The sequence below is a fragment of the Hoplias malabaricus genome, chromosome 3 (genome assembly GCF_029633855.1).
Source record: "Hoplias malabaricus isolate fHopMal1 chromosome 3, fHopMal1.hap1, whole genome shotgun sequence".
Taxonomy (NCBI): Eukaryota; Metazoa; Chordata; class Actinopteri; order Characiformes; family Erythrinidae; genus Hoplias; species Hoplias malabaricus.
The window spans coordinates 56,456,457-56,475,816 of NC_089802.1; the positions used below are offsets into that span (position 1 = coordinate 56,456,457).

Below are 19,360 nucleotides of genomic sequence, written 5' to 3' on the forward strand. Positions count from 1 at the left end.
CAAGGTAGAAGTTTAATTACTGCAAAAAGAACATTTGAACTGGTGGATAAAGAGAAAGATGTCCAACATTTTTTCATGAAAACAGTTAAAACTGCAGAAACATTTCTACATGACAGAGAAAAATGTTTTCTGTAAACAGATGTACCTTTTTACCAATGTAACATAGGCAACAACATTTTGAGATAAGAATTGGAGATACCTATGCTAAAGGACTTAGAGATTGAGGTCAGGTCTGTATTGAACACAAGAGCAGTTCCATTAGCTGTAGGCACTCTGGAAGCTAAGATGTCCAGGTTCCAAGATCAGCTGGACAAACTCCTAAGTCAAGTCAGTGTGAAACAAACAAACAAAAAAAAAAAATCACATTTCTCAAAAAAACCCACATACCCTGGAGAATGCTCAGCTGAAAACCAGTGCTGAGCTAAAAGCCTGAGATGGATACTTGACCTGTTTTGAAAGTAACAAAACAAATATTCTAAGGAATGTTTGATAGTTTTAATTACATTAGTTTCGCGTGCATAATTTACACTCTGTTGTGATTAGTATTAAACTGTTCATCTGTTGTGCTGTTACATGTAATGCTGTGTTATTTTACGTTACAATTTATTGATGCTACAGGGGAAATGTAATTTGCAGTTTAATTACAGCCAGCCTGAGAGCAGTACAGCATTGCCAGTTAATCAATGCTACCTGAAGCGGTGGGGGTTAAGTCTCTTGTCCAAAGTACAACCAAGGATGCATCCTCATTTCTGTCTCACCAAGCCACCCCAAAGTTAAGGTTAGGTTAGCTAAGGGTTGTCATTGTGATGTACATCACCCATGGTTTGTGCTACTTAACAATATGTCAGTTTTATTCGGAACGAACGAGTGAGTGAAGTGATAAAAAATTGTTGCCATTCTTACGTTGACTATGTGCAGCAAAAGCAGCTAAACTCTGTAGAAAGAGTGTAAAAAGACAGAGGGGAAATAAGATTACAATACAAGTAATGCTGATTTCACACCAGTAGCAGCGCATCATGCATGGAGCATCAAAATAATTCCGTGACGCTTGTTATTTCACACCAGACGCAAGGCAAATGCGGTTGCCCTGTGTTTTCCCGTGATAATAGCATCCACAAAAATCTTTACCTCTTTTTATATTTCTTAAATAAATTTTATGTTGAAAAAGATCCTGTCCACATGGATACAGATATTATCCAGTGCAGATGAAAAACACTTTTTTAGGTCACTGAAAACTGATGTTTTTGAAAACACAGATTTCTGAAAATACAGTTTTCACTTTTCTCGTGTGGATGAGGAATATATTTTCGGGAACACTGATGTCACACAGCGTGTCTGTCTCTGGCTGAAATTCAAACAACTCCTCACTCCCTATATACTGATGTACATAAATCATAAATCCATAATGTACACATGCAAATAGCACTAGATATCAGATTCCAGATATGAATATCAGATATCAGATCATATGAATAAATATAAAATCATTTTGCAGTAAAAATATATAATGTATTATTATAATCAAGATTCAATAATTTCATGAATATGAAGTGATTTGGAATAAAACCTCTATATTTCTCTCGTGGTTCATGTTGTTTTGATATTTCTCATTAAGAGGTACCATGACCCCATACTGGACTGACATGATAATGGAACATATTTTCATATTTGTCTGGAAATTTTCTGCACATTTTCAATAACAGAGGGAAGAAAATTTGAGTTTTTAAAAATATCCTGATCCGTGTGGACTGGGCCTAAATTACAGCGTTGCTTTTCAGACAAATTCATTTTGTAAAAATATCAAATAATTTCAAAATACCTACCTACTTCCTACTGTATTTTAGACATTTTGTAACTAAATGCATATTATTACTTCAGTGGGATGGCACAGCCTCAGAGATTTGCTTTCTGCCTGGTTTTGTTTACAATTTCAGCTCTGCTCAGCAGCATTCCTGTTCATTTCTCCTCAGCCTACAGGAACAGACTCAGAGCTGCAGCAGCATCAACTGAAGTACACTGCAGTGTTTGTCTCATTAAAGCGGTTAGAGACTTCAGGACTATGCAGCTTTAGAGAATGCTGAGACAGCTTGTCAAGATTTGGTCCAAGAATGTACTGTTGGTACAGGCAGATCGGGCATGCATTTCAAGTACATATACAATTTACTACAGATGAACACACACTGCAGAGCCATAAACCAGCGGTTAGGAGGAATATGCACAGAATAATCTCACAATCTGACAGAAAGAGAGACTCAGAATGCATTTCCTGAGAACAATACACTACTTGAATGCTGTTTTATTACAAAAACACTTAAAAGGCATGATAAAAATCAATGCTGGATGTCCCTGAGATTTAAGTTTAAAGAGTTTAAACTCTTTTTTTTAAAGAGTTAAAAAAAAAAAAAAGTTTAAAAAATTATAACAATTCTTCCTTATTGTTTTTTTCTTGTAATGACATGACGCCGAAAGGTATCAAAATATGTTTAAATGGCACTTTTGATGGAAGATTTCTTTTTCACTTACCCCTCACGGCTTTATTAAACAAGGTGGAAAAAAAATCCTGAGAAGCTAGGTGCTAAGTTTTAGCATGCTGTACCTGCTTTGACCGCAAAGGGGCAGTCCAATCAACAGACACCTCCGAGGCAGAAACACAAGCAATTTGGCAATCATACTGCCATTGGAGTGACACACATGAAGTGTTAGCCACTTAAAAATATTTTTAATAATTTTCAGGCTCACCTCACGAACAGGGAAAGAAAATGAGGGGGAAAAAATGTTGAACTTTTTGATGGCTATAATTGAGATACAGGAAATATTTTTCTAAAATATGATATGGATCACAACTGCTCTCTTCAGGGCTTCCATATTTTACTGTTCTGCATATTCTAGACAGAAAAATGAAGCCTACTCTAAAACACAATGTCTTTGCAACTTGCCCTTTCTAATGAAACTTGAGAAATAACCCATTCTGATCCCATTTGCCAAAACAATCAATGGCAAGTATTTGTACAGGGGGCCTCCATGTCCTCAGATGGAACATAAAAACGGTCTAGGTAATATCCTTCACTCACATACATGCATGAATATTTGGTGCTACCATCAGCTCCTAGCTATTTGATTTTCAAATTATATACTTCAATATAGACTGTGAAATTGCATTTTTTTTCTTGAAAAGGGAAAGAAAAAAGCTCTCTGTACTGCTGGAAAACATCCTTTGTGGGATTAGTTCAGCATCGTTTTATTATATTCAATATAGATTATGAAATTATTTAATCTTATTATAGCCCATTGCACTAATAAAAGGGTAGCCTTACAACCTTCAGAATGTCTGCTTTGATGTGGCTAATGATTGTGACGCAGTAAGATGCTTAAATGTTACTTATAATTAATTTTATTATAGAAAATTGTGTTTGGAAAATTGTGTTCTGACGTAAAAACTGCACAAAACCAGCAATATGGTAAGCATTAATTTAGCTAACAGGCTAATGCTTCCACACACATCAGTAATGGTTTGTATCTTGCTTATTTAGTTTGTATAGTCAAAATCTGAGAACATAAAAGTTAAAATCTGCAGCAGTAACTGAAGTTACAAAGAAACAGAATCTAACCTGTTTTCAACCATCCTGAGCTGTTAATCTGCTAACTAGGTTAAGATAATCTGAATATGCAATTGATAGCAAGCTGATGCATGTACTGGACATTCTTTAGACCTGTGTGTTACTGAGGTGAAAGGCTGTGTTTTTAATGGCACGGCAGATGGGGTATTTCAAGTTTCCTTATTTAGTATTTGGATGCCTTATTTACACTTTAGACTTTAAAAACCTCTTGTAGCTTCTAATGGAATACTAAACATTCAAAAAGTATCTGGCTCTGTTCTATTAACCATACTTTTCCAAAAACAATATCTTTAAAAATTAAGTCTAGATCTGCATAAAACATGATATATTTAACAAAATACTATTACTATACAAGTTAATTTTAGTGGACACAAATTTAGTAGTCGGGAGGTATGGTGGCACAGCAGGTAGCGTCGCAGTCACACAGCTCCAAGGACCTGAAGGTTGTGGGTTTGAGCCCCGCTCCTGGAGTCTGTGAGGAGTTTGGTGTGTTCTCCACGTGTCCGCATAGGTTTCCTCCGGGTGCTCCAGTTTCCTCCCACAGTCCAAAACCACATGTTGGTAGGTGGATTGGTGACTCAAGTGTTCATAGTTATGAATGTGTTTGTATGTATCGCTCTGCAAAGGACTGGCGCCCCCTCCAGGGTGTGTTACTGCCTTGTGCCCAATGATTCCAGGTAGGCTCCAGACATACCATGACCCTGAACTTAATAAGCGGTTACAGACAATGAATGAATGAATGAATGAACGAACGAACGAACTTTAGTAGTACTCTAAGCATTTTCAAGAATTTGTTTTGTTAATGATTGAAGATGGCATACAACCACAATCATTTAAAATCAACATGCCAGTGCAAACTCCAACCATATTTCAGCTTATTTGAGAGGATTTATTAAAAGTACATGATGGAAAATGTTATTACCCTTCTCCTAGCTAATATAATAGCAAATGATAGAACATAAAAGGAAAAAGGACATTATTCTTGACTGTTCTGTCAAATGTTTCAACTTGCTGAATTACAACCGTAAAAACTCTAAGAAATGCAATACATCAAGCACCAAAAGAGATGGTTCCAGATTACGTCCAAACATGGAATGTTATGCAACCATGTTAGAGGGAGTAGGTAACACGATTCTGCCTGTTCTTTGGTTGAACCCTAGAGATATTCTGTTAATCCCTCAAACAAAAAAAAAAAAGTTTTTGTGCAAAAAACTATAAAAGAGTCTACAAATGTGCCATCTATGAGCAAAATTCAAACGTAGGCTTCTTTGACATAATTTCTAAGAGTAAGGACCTAGGGCTTCTAATAAACTGGTTTGCAGCTATTTAAGAGTTAATTTCATTAATTTAATTTAACAGTTTCATAGCTGGCAGTAACTATGAGGATTAAATTAGTTGATTAAAAGAACATGATTGGGTCATATGAAATCTACTTCAGAGACATGCCAGTGTCTACAGGTTAATAGGTTAATCAATTTTAAGGCCTGTACTTCTTGCAATTTTTTAGGAAAGAATATATTTCAAGTTAATCACAATTGAACTGGGACATTGTTACATGCTTTAAAGTCATCAATTTCTAAGAACTATGGGGCTGTAATTTTCTTCTTTTTTATTTTATAAACACATTTCCTTGAATGAGCTTGAAAAATGTACTTACTGCTCCATAATTAATAACAAATAATCTCAAATTATGTGTCAAAAATGTTTCACATTTTTCAGAGTTGTGTTTCAATAAAAATTTGTTTTAAAAAAAAAACTAAATAAATAAAGAAACAAGATATGCACACGCAGTTCAATACGTCTATAAGGGAATGGGGCGGGGAAACTGAGAGGGAACATGATCCCCAATATTTTTACAAAATCCATACGGGTTTCAGCTGCTTACATACTGAACATAGAAGTAAGACTAGACCAGAAGCATGTACAGATGCCTACGTAAAGAGTAAAGGGTTAAACTCTTTAATTTGTGTTTTATACACAAAAAGTGAGTGCTAGTGATGATTGATAGCTGCAAGGACTCTTGTGTGTTTCATACAAAGAAGGTGAATACCAACATGAATGAAAAGTGTAAACTCCAAAGTTTGTTAGTTATTAAAACACTGAGGCAGATTGCCATGTTTCTCCATGATGTGTGTTTTAAACAAATTAAAGAGTATGAGCTGCCTTTGAAAAGCTTCAAATCTGTCTATTTAAGGTGGAACAGAGAATTCAAACTGGCAAATAACACAAATTTAAGTGTTTTACTAGGGTAGGTAGATGTATATGATGTACACTTGGTTGTGTATTTTAAATAGATAAAATGGCAAATAAGAATAGTTTCAAAACAAGTTTTGCTTATAAAATCTAACAATATCTTTAGCTTCGCATAGACATCTATACAAAGTGGAACAGACTATTCAAGTAAGAACAACACCAAAAAAACCTCAAACTGACCCATTTAAGGTGGAACTAGTGATCGACCGATATGGGATTTTTAGACAGCAGTAGTAGCCGATGGCCGATACGTAAAGCCGATAGTCCCATTCCTCAGGCAGTGAATAAACTAGAGGCATTTTCATGATTTTTTTACAGAAAAACACTCAAATTTGTAAAAGAAACCATTTGGAGGTCCTAAAATATATATGAAGTGCTCAAAAGCTTATGAAAACCACAAAACAAAACAAAAAATTAATTTAGGCCCTTGTCTTATTTTTGGGAAAAAAAATGTTAGTGACTATAAATTGAAGATTTCATGAATCCCATTACTTTTTCTTTTTAAAATTGTGTCTCCAGGGGTCTACTTCCATCAGGTAAAATTTGGAGTTGATACCTCCTACTGATTTGAAGTTAGTCAAGCTGCAGCAGACAGTGGTCAGATGGCCTCTCCAAGTGTCTCTTTAGACCCCAAGCTCTCCATAAGGAAAATGATTACATTTACTGCAAAAATACAGTGTATATATCTTGGCTAGACCTAATGTCAACGTCTTAGTGTTTTTCTTTACTTTCTATGAGAAACTCATCTCCTGTCCCTCACCAAGTGGCCATTTACCCCTCCCCAAACAGTAAAAACCCATAGGTATAGTGTGTTTTATTCTGATGTACTGAGTTATTTTCTGATTTTTTACACTTGTTTCTCACCGACTACAGTGTTCCTTTAAATGACTGACGTGTTAAAAGGCGAGAGCTGCACTCTGAATGGCTGTAGAGCAAGGCAAATTCCCCCACACCCCCTGCTGCATTTAAATATCCTCAGTGGGGGAAATTTAATTAGTAAAAGACATCTAAGCTTTCAAAACATGTTTATTGACTTGATTATTGTTTGTGGAACTTGTGGCTGACAAATAGAACCATTTTTTAGGCTCTTGCGCAGTGTCTGGGTCTGTTAGGCGCTGAAAACCTATGCGCTCTGCTGAATGTTTGTCCTTCCTCCTTGGGTGTGCATTGCCGTAACCCGGCCCCTGATTGGTCTACAGACTTGATCGGCATGTCATTTTTAGTCTTGTTTTGAAGGAGACAATCTAAGGTAAGCGACGCAAACTTTTTAAGTGTCGCTTGTGGGCTCTTCAGGCTTTGAGAGGCAGCGGTTTTGTCATTGATAAGAAAAGATACCTGAAGTTTGGAATGTCTCATTTTTTTGGCTTCATTAAGATGGCAAATTGGACGCAAGGGGCGCTCCAACAGCCAGAAAGACTGAGCTGCCCACAGCATTGCCTGTGTGCATTGCTTAAATATTGGCCTCTTGCGCTCATATATTGGCTGATGCTGATTATATAAAAAAATGCCAAAAATCAGTCTGATTAATCAGCCAATATATCGGTCGACAAGTAGGTGGAACTATATGTTTTAATTCATGTTGTGAATTAGAAGCAAAGATCTGCCTCCTAAACTTACATTTATGGTTGAAAATAAAATCGATAACACTACTAGCCTCATCTAGTCATCTAGCCTCATCTAAACATTTAAGATGGATTTAGAGGCCTTCATTTAAGTAGATAAGACATTTTAGTGACAGTGTGCGTTCTAAAAATTTTAAGTGGAATAACAGTTGCTTCAAAAATAGTTTCAAAACTAGCACTAATCTTTAACTCCTAACTATTCCCTACATGCAGTATACAGGGCACTTTTCAGGACACACCTCATGAAGCAGATACTGACGCGCATGCATGCCGCTAGATGCAGCTTGAATTTAAGTCAGAGTAGACTGTAAACAGACTGGGTGTTTCAGACTACATGACAGTTTTTGTCAATTTTAACACACTACACTTCCCCAACCAAACACACAACTCGCGTTTCCTCAGATAAATACAGATATACAAGTCTCTGCAGTTATTGTTTTGTGCTGCTGTTTGGACAGATTAACAAAGAAAATGGGTTGTAAATATGGGTCGGTGGATGAGAAAACTCAGCCAGTGCGGTCTCTACATACTGCAGAGGTAGCTGGAGATCAGGAGAATAGGGCATTTTTGTGGCTACGGTCCACTGTAAATAGTTCAGAAACTGCGCTAACTGTAGTGCGCGCCAGTGTCATTTAAGGTGCAATGGAAAATTAGAATACAGTAAGGGCCATTACAGCATGTTTTGTGGCTCACTATGCTCTCCTACAGTTAATACTGTTATTTGGGGACATGTCCATCCAGCACTATGTAATATATTGTAGTTTTTCATAGTTTTCCCATTTAATCCACCCTCCACTGTAGAGTGTCAGTGTTTACGCATCTGTGCTATGTTTTCATTGGCTGTTGAAGGGACTCATTCAGCCTCGAGTTGGTGGGTCCCCAAAAAAAAAAAAAAAAAAAATGGTGTTTGATTTGCTGCGAGTGGTCTGAAACTTGATTTCGAGGCAAAAATATTTAGAATCATGCTGAAAGTCATGTACTGTAACCCCAGCTTAAAGCTCTATGGTGTATGTTTACACAAATATTGATCTGTAATCACTTCATTCCATGTTTAATAATTCTGAATCCTAATGACTCCACTCATTTTCACCCTCAGTGTTATGTTACTAGTTTTAATTATACGTTTGAATGTAACTGTGGAAAAACTAAAGCTCTATGCATTTAATAAAAAGTGCCATTTTACTTTACAGCCTTGGGTGATAAAATAACAGCAATAGACACATTATCAACAGACATAAGAAATATGTTTGTCAGAATATTAAATTGGTTTCATTTAAAGGAATGAATTGGATTTGTTGTTTTTTGAGCTCCCTCCTACTTGGTTTAATACACATTTACAGTACTGTTATATAATCAAGTCTCACACCCATCTATCTCTCTAACTCACATAAGCATGACCGGCTCTCTGGGCCTCTACTAACACACATTCTCCCTGTCTCTCACAGAAAAACAAACATTTCTCTCACTCTTACACACGAGTGATTACAGAAGTTGCAAACAGCTCTCTGGGCTTCAGCTGATGTTGAGCAAGGGAAATGTGTGTAATCGAATAAAATGTTGTTAACTAGATGATAAAACCCATATATCGCTTATATGATATTTTATTACAACTAAAGTGTAACTTTGGTGGTACTCGTTATCACCACAGCAACTGACAGAAAAGCACTTATTACCAGAATCAATGTCCAATGCTAAAATGTAAAGTAATCCAGTTATAGTTAGCAGCTCCACCACTCGCCCTCGTTCGTCAGTAACTCTCAAAACTGGATTATAACATTGTCCTCTACAAAGCTTGGGTTCCACCGACACAAAGTGTAACTCATCCACACAGAAACTGGGAAAAGCACTTATTACAAGAATCAATGTCTAATGCAAAAAGGAGCTAAAGTTAACTGCTGCAAACCCTGCCTCACTGCACAGTGACTCTCAAAACCTGATTATAACAATTTCGTAAACAAACATCATTAATATCACAAAATATGAAAGAAGTTACAATGCAAGTTACTTACTTCTACAACTTGTGTCCTCGTGTCTGTTTCAGCTCACTCTACTGTGTAAATTCAGTCCAGTAGTATTTCTTGTAGGGCCACTCTCTGTCTTTCTTTCTCCTACTTGCTCTCTATGCCATAACAGCCGTACAGGGAATACCAAGCTAGATTCTTCTTGTAGAGAGATAAACACCCATAGGTTTGTGCCAAAAAGCGTTACACGTTTCTTGCGAGAGTCCTCCACCCCTTGATTCAGAAGTTGCTTAGTACAGTAAACCAGCAGAGGACCCAGCGTAGCTCTATTCTCCCTATTACAGCTTAGTGGAATGTCACAATCATTTAGAAGCTGTACTTTTAAGAAATAATACATGGTGTTCCTTTAAATTAATTAAATGGCACCCGCCATTAAAGAATATAAAAAAAAAAACACAATGTATGGACAAATATGCACTCAAACAGCCTATCTTGTCACTTGACATGAAAATAGACCATTGCTGACCAGTTTTATCACTTGTTAACATCTTGTTAGTGACACGAGAACACGAGTGCAGAGGCTATGGAATAAGAAAGCACAGGTCAGATCCACCCCATATGGCAGTTTTTGTTTCTTTAAAATATGATCAGAACACCACTGTGTGGGAATTATGCAGGATAACCGTCCAGACCAACAGCAGGAATACAACAAACCTTTGTCACTTTAGTAATTTCCACCCTCTAGGGGATACAACATGTCGTCAGTCATGACCTAGATCTGCTACATCTCAAGAAACAACCTACAGTCAATCTAGGATGGAGAGGCTTTCAGCATTAATACCACATGACAAAACATCCAAGAAAAAAATTCACACAGCAGCATGCTACATCACTATGGGTATGCAACCATTTAGCATGATCCAAGTCTGGTTTCTGAATCTTTAGAAAAATAGATATCAGTTTCCTACTATGCCACTATCAAAGGCAGCAAATGGGGTTTAAAGTGTAAATGCTTGGAAACAGCACATTTTCCACAATGGTGAATGTAGTTTTCATTGTTGTGCTAAAATTAACTCTTTGTAATTAAAGTGGTTAAATACAAAGAAAAGTGTTTAGTGTTAATTCAGCATCATCTCGTGTTCCTTTTTAAAAATATGTAATTACATATTATCAGTAATTATGAACTACAATTTGTTCTAGTAATATATTTTTCAGCTATAATCCCCTAGACATAATTTTACTGCATTATGGGCCACAGACATGTTGCAGTGGAGTAAAGCAATCTTGGAATGTGCAAGAACCCAAATGCTCCCACTTAAACACAGGCTACTTGCTCTGCTCACAAACTCTGATCACCACATTGATTAAAAACCTCTTTTAATTTCTCCAAGACACTACATTGCAACTGACTTCTACAGACTCATCAGTGGACTGAAATCTCATTATTTAAATATTTTTTATTTACACTTTTCCAGGATTAACAAAATAAAAAAAGAGCTAAAAAAGTAATCAAGCTTTTAAGCAGAAGAACTGAGCATCTTAATTATTTAAATTCCAAGCATTTCTTTTTGTGATGTGAAATGTTGTGACCCTTACGAGTTCATTCCTGCATAAAAGAATTGACTCAACAGGCTGCATCCCCCAGCAGTGACTTTTCACTAAGCTAATTAAAGTCAAAGTTCAGAGGCAGCCCTAGGCCAAATGCAGTGCATCACTGTCCGCTGTGACTAATGGATTCATTAAAACACATCTCTAACTTTTCCCCCACTGAAGACCTGTAAGAGGACGTGCTGGGTTAAGACATTCTTACAATGGTGGTTAAAAATATATATATTTTTGATAGCGTTTGTTGTTTTTCCATATACTCTGTTTTCTGGCAATTAACTTCCACTTTCCAGATAAATAATGTACCTATGAATTATGTAAAAAGATATTTTTGACAAGAATAATGAATAATAATGCTACATTTTGTAAGTGTTAGCATGACAAGCAGTCAGGAGGAAATGCCTACTTTGCTGTAAAGGATTCTGTTCCCCATCCATCAGAATCTCTGACAATAACTGAGGCATCATTTTCATTAGCCTCCTCTGTGTTTGAAAGCTCCACCTCATTGCTTATCAGCTGGAGGAACAGCAAAGAATGATGTGCCTGCACTCAGACACTAGGACAGCCAGCTGAACCCTAGCAACAATGAACGAGATTAGCATTTAGAACTGTCTTCATAGGCCTGGGAATAAAAGGGAGTAGAAATTGGTTTAATGGCTTTCATGCAGCTGTGTGCTGAGATAAGATTCATTTGAACAATAAAAACAGTACTGAAGTTAAATGTAGTTCAGGCCTCTCAAGACAGTGAAAAAGGTCTTGGAATAAAGTGAATAATTAAAATAAGGTTGTGAAAATACTAAGCTTCCTGCAAAAAGAGAAGTGCATTTTTATTTTAATTAATATGATATAAAATTACTATTTTATATATTTAACAGGGCTCTATGGAGCTATACTAGGGTCAAAGGTTGTTTATTTGAGGAAAAAAAAAAAAGAAAGTTCAAATCTTGAGATTGAACTTTGAAAAATACAACAATGTATTCAAACCCAGAGTGTAGGATGTTTTTTTTTTCAGTTTAAATCGAAATTTGATTCAATTATTTTTTTTTTTTAATAAATAATTTATTTTCAATTTTCACTTTCCTTTATATTTCACAGATTTTTGTTTTCAGATTCAACTCTTAATTGTTTTTTTAGTTTCATACCTTTTTTCCATCACAGACCAGAATCATATTCAGATGATGGCAGCAACACCTCAGATCTAAAATCTGGGTTACTCAATATAAGATCACTAAACTCAAAGCAGTCATCGTAAAAGATATTGTAATTGATCATAAATTTGACGTTTTCTGTGTCACGGAAACGTGGGTGATGGGTAATATTCAGCACTAAATGAAGCCACCCCTGTAGACTATAATTAAGTACATAGCCAAAGATTATCAGGCAAAGAAATCACATTTTATGCTTTACATTTACCAAAACAGATTAAAACTAATTCCATCCCTTTACCTTTTTCCAACTAAATGATCGCCCACCTGTCCGGCTGGACACTGATGGATGACTGTCGAGCTCTTGCTCCACACTTCAGACCAGCTGCCCATGCTCCAGCCACCACCACTTGCCTTGGAGCTGCTCACCCTACATTCAAATTTTCATGAGGTTCCTCCCAAGGTTTCTTCCTCAGCTGAGGGAGTTTTCCATGCCACTGTCACCCTTGACTTGCTCAGCTGGGGGATTTTTAACATTCTTTACATTTTTATATTTCATGTCAACATTTTGTTTTACCGGAATTCTGTGAACCTGCTTTGTGACAACATCAGCTGTAAAAAGCTCTATACAAATCAATTTGATGACATATCTCAAATCTCACCTAGCAAAAACTATATATATATATATAATCGATTTCTGGTTGACTTAGTGACCATTTAATTATACCTACTTACAACTACATCAGAAAATTAAAGTAGTGTAATAGTAAAATGATATGTAGCCAAATAATGTGTGACTAAATTCATTCTGAAATTAGGCCCTTTGCTAAGGATTACTCTGATAATTTCTTAAAACCTCGCCCAGATCTCCTCTGTAGCCTTGCAATATGTACATTTGTTTTGATCCAGATGTGTGCTAGCCTGCAGATGTTGAAATGAAGAGTAGCACATGGAGAAGCAATGAGGCAATAAGGTGGAAGCTTTCCCATCCTCAAGAACACAGTGATGCAGTGTTCTTCCATTCAGTGGTGACAGGAAAGAAAAAACTAAAGAAAAAGTACAGAGGATAAGCGAGAGAAGCTGAAGCACCACAGACATGACTGTTAGGAGGGGGCTAAATAGCCTCTGAGGAACAGAGACAGGATACAAGCAGAAGTAATCCAAGACCACATCAGGATATCATCCCAAGGACTGAATAAATACAATACACAGTATTAGCTAAGCTGGGAGGGTAGGTGAAATTTATGAGAGCAGAAGGAAAAAGCAAGAAAATGCAGATGGACTGAGAGACCAAGAGTTGAATACATTTTATGCAGATGGACTGAAAGACTAAGGATTTAATGCATTTTATCAATTTTAATGTTTTGTGGCAATATTGCAAAAACAGCAACATAATCTACCCTTTCCTGGAAAATCGTTTTTGCAAACTGATCAGCTCCATTTAAACTTGTTGTTGCTTTAACCGTGGTAATCGTCTCATCTGCATTTCAGGCAATGTAAACCAATTTGCAGTTTTTCAGAATGTGAAGTTCTCAAGGCTTCTAAAAAGGATTACACACAGTCATCAGCTCTCTCATGAGCCAAACTTTCAGAGAGAATTGATTTCCAACTTGGAAATTATTTTGTCTACTAAACCACACACTACATGATAAAATCCATGTTTAAAATCTTTTAAAATATGCAGATGAAACATGCAATCCTTATTTCCTATGAAATTCCAAATTCAATTAAAAAGGTGCACTTAACACTTCTCATTCCTGAGAGCAAAACCTAAAAAAGTCACACTGGCTCTCCTAATATGAGCTTTTAAGATTCACAATAAATTCATAATATCCTAACAACTAATATTATCAAGCCAGTCACATATATATGTAAAATTTACTTGATGCTTTTCCCAGAGGTACACAAACACAAAAACTCAAATTTCAGGCTTGTTGACTTTACAGTGTATAACTGCAGCAGCATTTAAGGTGGAACATGAAAATCCACTCTCCCAGTCACTGACCAGGGAGAGCGCTTCTAGGAGTATAAACGTGAGTTCAGAGTCCTTGTTGGAGCCTTTCATGTTCTCCATATCTGAAAATTAAGTGCAGTATTAATTCTGGTATTTTCTCACTCTTTGTTGGTGGCTGTTTTCACCAAAGAATACACCATTTCTCAATGGAGGAACATGTGAATTGTTGTGTTGTCTCAAATGTGTGTCTCTTCTTGTTTAGAAAAAGCTTTGTGGGCTGTGCCGTCTTATTGGTGGAGGTCAAAACAAACATGGGGAATGCCCAAGTTTCCAGAGGGCGGGACTATCAGCCATCTCAAAGGTGAAAACAAGGCCTTGAGAACCGCAAAACAGATCCGAGTTTGGCTTCTTTCTCTACTCTGTACGCATTAACTCCACTACACCTTTATGTTGAAATTAGTCATTTGATGCTATATAAATGTGTAAAATCTCAGATAGTGCACCTTTAAGGTTTCAAACAGAATATTATAATACATATAAGAGTGCATGTGACGCAAAAATAGTCAGTGTTGAGTCAGCCTAATGTAATTTTTCTGGAACCCTAAAAAAATGCATTTATAGACATCAGCAAATTTAGAGGAGAGGTGATAATTACAATAAATTCAGCTCTAAATGAACACTTAACACTGAGGAGAATCATGCATATTACAGCACAATCATATATTACATATCATATATCATATGATATATATGATGACATCATATATAAAAAGATTTTCTTTTATATACTTCACATCAGATGTCAATATCTCCTACTGCCCAGTACCCATGGCCATGCCATGTCCTATCAGTGGCTGTTTTAAAGGTTATTTTTTCCTTCAATTTTAACAACTTTTAAGACAACCTTAATGTCCATACATACATTATTACGAAACAAATAAGGACATGTGAATGTATCCACTATTTAAAAATGTTTTGTCATTACAAATAAAGAATTCTATTTTGCATACTGCATCACTTTGTACATTAGAGCTGATTAGTGTCTAATTAGAATTAAGAGACCAAAGCAATCATAGAGCACACAGGGATATTTGCTGAGGCTTAATCAGCACTTTTTCAGAGGGCTTTTATAATTTGCCAGTTCTAGTCAGTACAATTAAGAGCTCTGGTTAACTACAGCTCAAGACAGAACTTGAGTGATTTCATCTATCTTCTGCCAGTAAAATCCCTGTTAAAAATTAAACATGTCATAGAAGCAATGACGTTAATAAATAACCTACGTTTTCCTAATGACCAGAAGCCATAGCACGGAAGTTAGAAAGGCCCTTTCCAATCTCTGAACATCAATTCATAGAAATAAAACACAGTCGGTTAATAAATAACCCACATTATATGTTAACAGAAGTATGAAACAGAACTAGGCTATTTCTTGATTTAAAACAAGTGCTATTCTGATTCCAGCAGAGCTGAATCAATTTACATGATTTAACTGCAACACATTTAATGCTTAAATACAGTAAAGAAACCAGCTTTCATTTACTTCAAAAACATGCTACAATCCTTTCTTCTTTATATAACTAAAGCTCTTTAGCAGACTCATGTCACAAATTACCTAAAATATGCACACAGCAGGCAAGATGATATTTTTTTTGTTTGTATGTTTGTTTTGCTATAAATGTTGCTGGTCAGAAATGCATTATTACATTTTGGTTAGGTAACTTCGCATTCCAAGGAAAAGTTTAAACGAAGAAAAATTCTCATGATTCTACTCCAAATGCAAATATACAAAAAAAAATAAAAATTTTGATGCACTATACACCCAAAATGTCCCTCCATTGTCAAGCTTGTCTGCATCACTGTAATTCTGCTCAATTAAGATGGCCTTGAATTTTCACCTTCAAATTAAGACTAACACTGGTGGTAGTTGCAGTCTGTACCACCTCAGTCAAAGATCCTGACTCAGAATGATTACAGATCATTCCTGTAATTCTCAATGTGATTACCCATTCAAGCCTAATAAACCTTCTTAATTCTTCCACACAAACTGAGATGCAAAGTTTCATGTCCAGTGCTAAGATTTAAACCAATTATATTCTTACCTGTCAGGTGACAGTGATTGTGAAACATTTGTGTTGATATCTGATCCATTACACACAACTATCTGCTGTCAGTGTTTTTATGATCTCATCTGCTTTCACATATGATCTGAACAACCCCAGCAACAGACACATACGGAAAATATGCACTGCAATGTGTGCAGACCCACTACCTTCAAACACACAGCCAGCAGGCTGACAGTAAACAGTGCAGTAACTTCTATTAATCATGGTTTGGAAAAGCGTGGTTCAACAGAGATCCCAGTCCAAACTCACTAAACCAGTAGGTATGCCGCAGGTATGCATGTGGATTGGTGCCTCAAAAGTGTCAATAGATGCAAGTGTTTCAGTGAATATGTGAGTGTGTCACCCTGCGAAGGACTACCCAACGCAACCCTGAACTGGATAAGCAGTTACAGATAATGAATGAATTAATGATTGATTAGGAAACGTGACATCAATTTTCACTTGGAAGAGCAAGAATATAACAGTATGAAAAGGCTTAAAATGTTATGATGGTCTCTTTTAAACTGAGGGTATTCTGATTGGTAAAGAAAACCAACAAATGGAATTAAATAAAGCAAACACAAAGCCTAGATATTTAAACTAAAGCCTTTTTGTTATGATGGATTATTCCATTAAAAGGCAATTATGTTTGGAAGATTTGAAGGTAGAATAGGAATAACTCAACCATCAACAAGATGAATCACAGGAATCATGGACAAGTAATTAGAAAGTCTCAAGATCCAAAGAGAAGACAGGACGCACTGGGGAATCGCTGTCCATATGGTCTCCAGGGATATGAAATTATAACATTATGACCAAACAACCAAGATATATCACACAGTCAATGTAAAAAAAATAAATTGATTATACTCTCATCGTGAAAACATTACATACTAAAGGACATCAAAAAAATATCTCGAGTGTTATATGGATCATGGATCATCAAGTGAATGGGATTTCTGGCAGTTTCTGTAAGAGATCAATGATAGTTCTACCATTATGTCTTCAATTTGTTGCATGTGGGTATGACAAGTGTTGTGCCCTTTTTTTTTCTTTTTTTTAAGTCTGATACGTCTTCTACTGCAAACACACAAACATAGACATGTTAAAGTAAAGCGCTTAATTTTCACAGCAGGGGGTAATTAAGATCAAACAGACTTCTACAACAGGCTCACCTACCTAAAATATCATGTTGAAAGTGCATTATTTGAGTGTTTGTGCTCAGACCATGAGTGTGAAAGACAATGGTAATGTTATGGTGGTACATTTCCCCGATACAAGTGCGTAGGTGTAAGAAGCGATGCAAATTCTGCAGTATACCTGCGATCTTCAGTACTACTAACAGCCTACAAATGACATACTGTACACAGCACAGTCGTTCAGGAACATGAGTTACACACATATATCATATATTTTTAACCCCGTGTTGACACTTACCCCGTTTCCTTCAGCTCCGCTGACCTGTGACTCGGTGCTGCACAGTTTTCTCTTGTTTTTGTTCTCGGTTCTCTTCATTTTGTTAGCGTTAGCCGGCTGGCAAACTGACCAATCAGACAACCATCAGTCGGTTTGGAAAAGCCGTATTACAGTTAGTCTAACACACTACGACCTACAGTTGGATTTCCAAACTCAGAATCCATTGAAAAAGGTTAATGTACGCCTCTCATCGCTTTAGAGAACAAAGCCGGAGATGAACGGGAGCTGCCATCAACTGGGACAAGTTGAGAGAGAAATGGCTCTGTGTGGTCCGCCTGACTGGAGAACTGAACGTGTCATGCCCAGTAGTTCATGTTAACCAATAGTTAAATTCTTAGCCGAACAAGCCCCTGGACACTACTGACTGGACTGTCTACCCTGTCTCTCTTAGCTTCAAATTTCAAGAACATGTGCGAGTGTAGCTAGTAACCCAGCTAGGCCAACTTGCTTTTGGGGGAGGAAAGTCTTAACTAGCGTTACTTTAGCCGGCTGACGACAATAACTGAGCGGCTAAATTTTAAAACCTGGTCAGGTACAGCTTCGGGGACAAATATCTGCCGAGCCCCGGATTTCTTGCTCTAAAACTGGCTGACTTAAAATTGCCCGACTACAACTGAAGACTTCAGATAGTTATCTAACGTTACTGTAGTTACGAGTAACGCTGAGCTAACTGGCTAACATCAGCCCGACCCATTCTCAGCAAACTACTCCAGCGAAATGTTGCTGCTTTTCGTGTAAAGCAAATGTTAAAATCCCCTCACAGCAACTTCATCCAGAAAAAAAAATCGTGTTTCCCCAAAGTGCTTTTTGTGCCCCTGGCGTCTCGCCCGTCTCACCAGCAGCAGATTGTTTGTAAACTCAGCTAACGCTCACGTTACCGTAGCTGACTGACTGCAGTGACTTCTCTGGCATTATTTCAACACCCGCTCCCTACAAAAAAAACCCAACACATCATCTAAAAACCTGGTCATTCCCGAGATGTGTGACCTCCCCATACAAGATTTCCTGAGTGTCTCTCAGTCATGTCTAAACTTCGAAGAGCTAACGTTATATTTCCATCTGTATAAACACCTCACTGCGGCGGTGACTACGGGCTGCTCGGTTAGTTTCTCCCTCCAAAGCTGCTCTTCTCGTTGCCCGTCGCGGAGGAATTTACCCGCTTCCTGAACCTCCTCAGGTCGTCTATCAGACAGACTGATCTGAGATCATTTCGATCGAACAGGACCCAGACATTAGCTCGCAAACAAACCCCGAAGAGCTGATCTGGGATCAGTTCACCCTCAAAGTGGAGCATAAGTAAATACGTCCGCGTAGATTTTGAATGGGTTTCTGCTGCCACCTGCAGGGCAAACCATAGAGACAGACCTGCTTTGTCTTTCCTTTGTTCTTTCTGTTTAGACGATTAATTAGACGATTTCCATTATTAATTATACATTATTATATTGAGTGTAATTATTGGCATAATCAAAAATTGATATAAACTGTTTTCACTGTATTTGCATTTAAAATCCCTTTAATATTTTAATGGATATTTCCCCTTTTTGGTCATCAATTTACCCATTAATAACCCATCTCTGTTTATCAAAATCATATATTTAGAGGTTCATTCCAAGAAAAAAATCCCC

The 19,360-nt window shown here is 36.9% G+C and overlaps 1 protein-coding gene across 6 annotated transcripts in view; it reads right to left on the reverse strand.

Moving 5' to 3' along the window:
• Positions 1-18,862, reverse strand: part of mast2 (microtubule associated serine/threonine kinase 2) — a 126,032-nt gene extending 107,170 nt beyond the window's left edge. For all 6 annotated transcript variants that reach the window (XM_066665282.1, XM_066665287.1, XM_066665284.1 and 3 more), the window contains exon 1: positions 17,697-18,862. In XM_066665282.1, the coding sequence (XP_066521379.1) occupies positions 17,697-17,774 (78 nt within the window). In that variant the 5' untranslated portion in view covers positions 17,775-18,862. The remainder of the gene's footprint in view (positions 1-17,696) is intronic.
• Between the last annotated feature and the right edge of the window lie 498 nt (positions 18,863-19,360).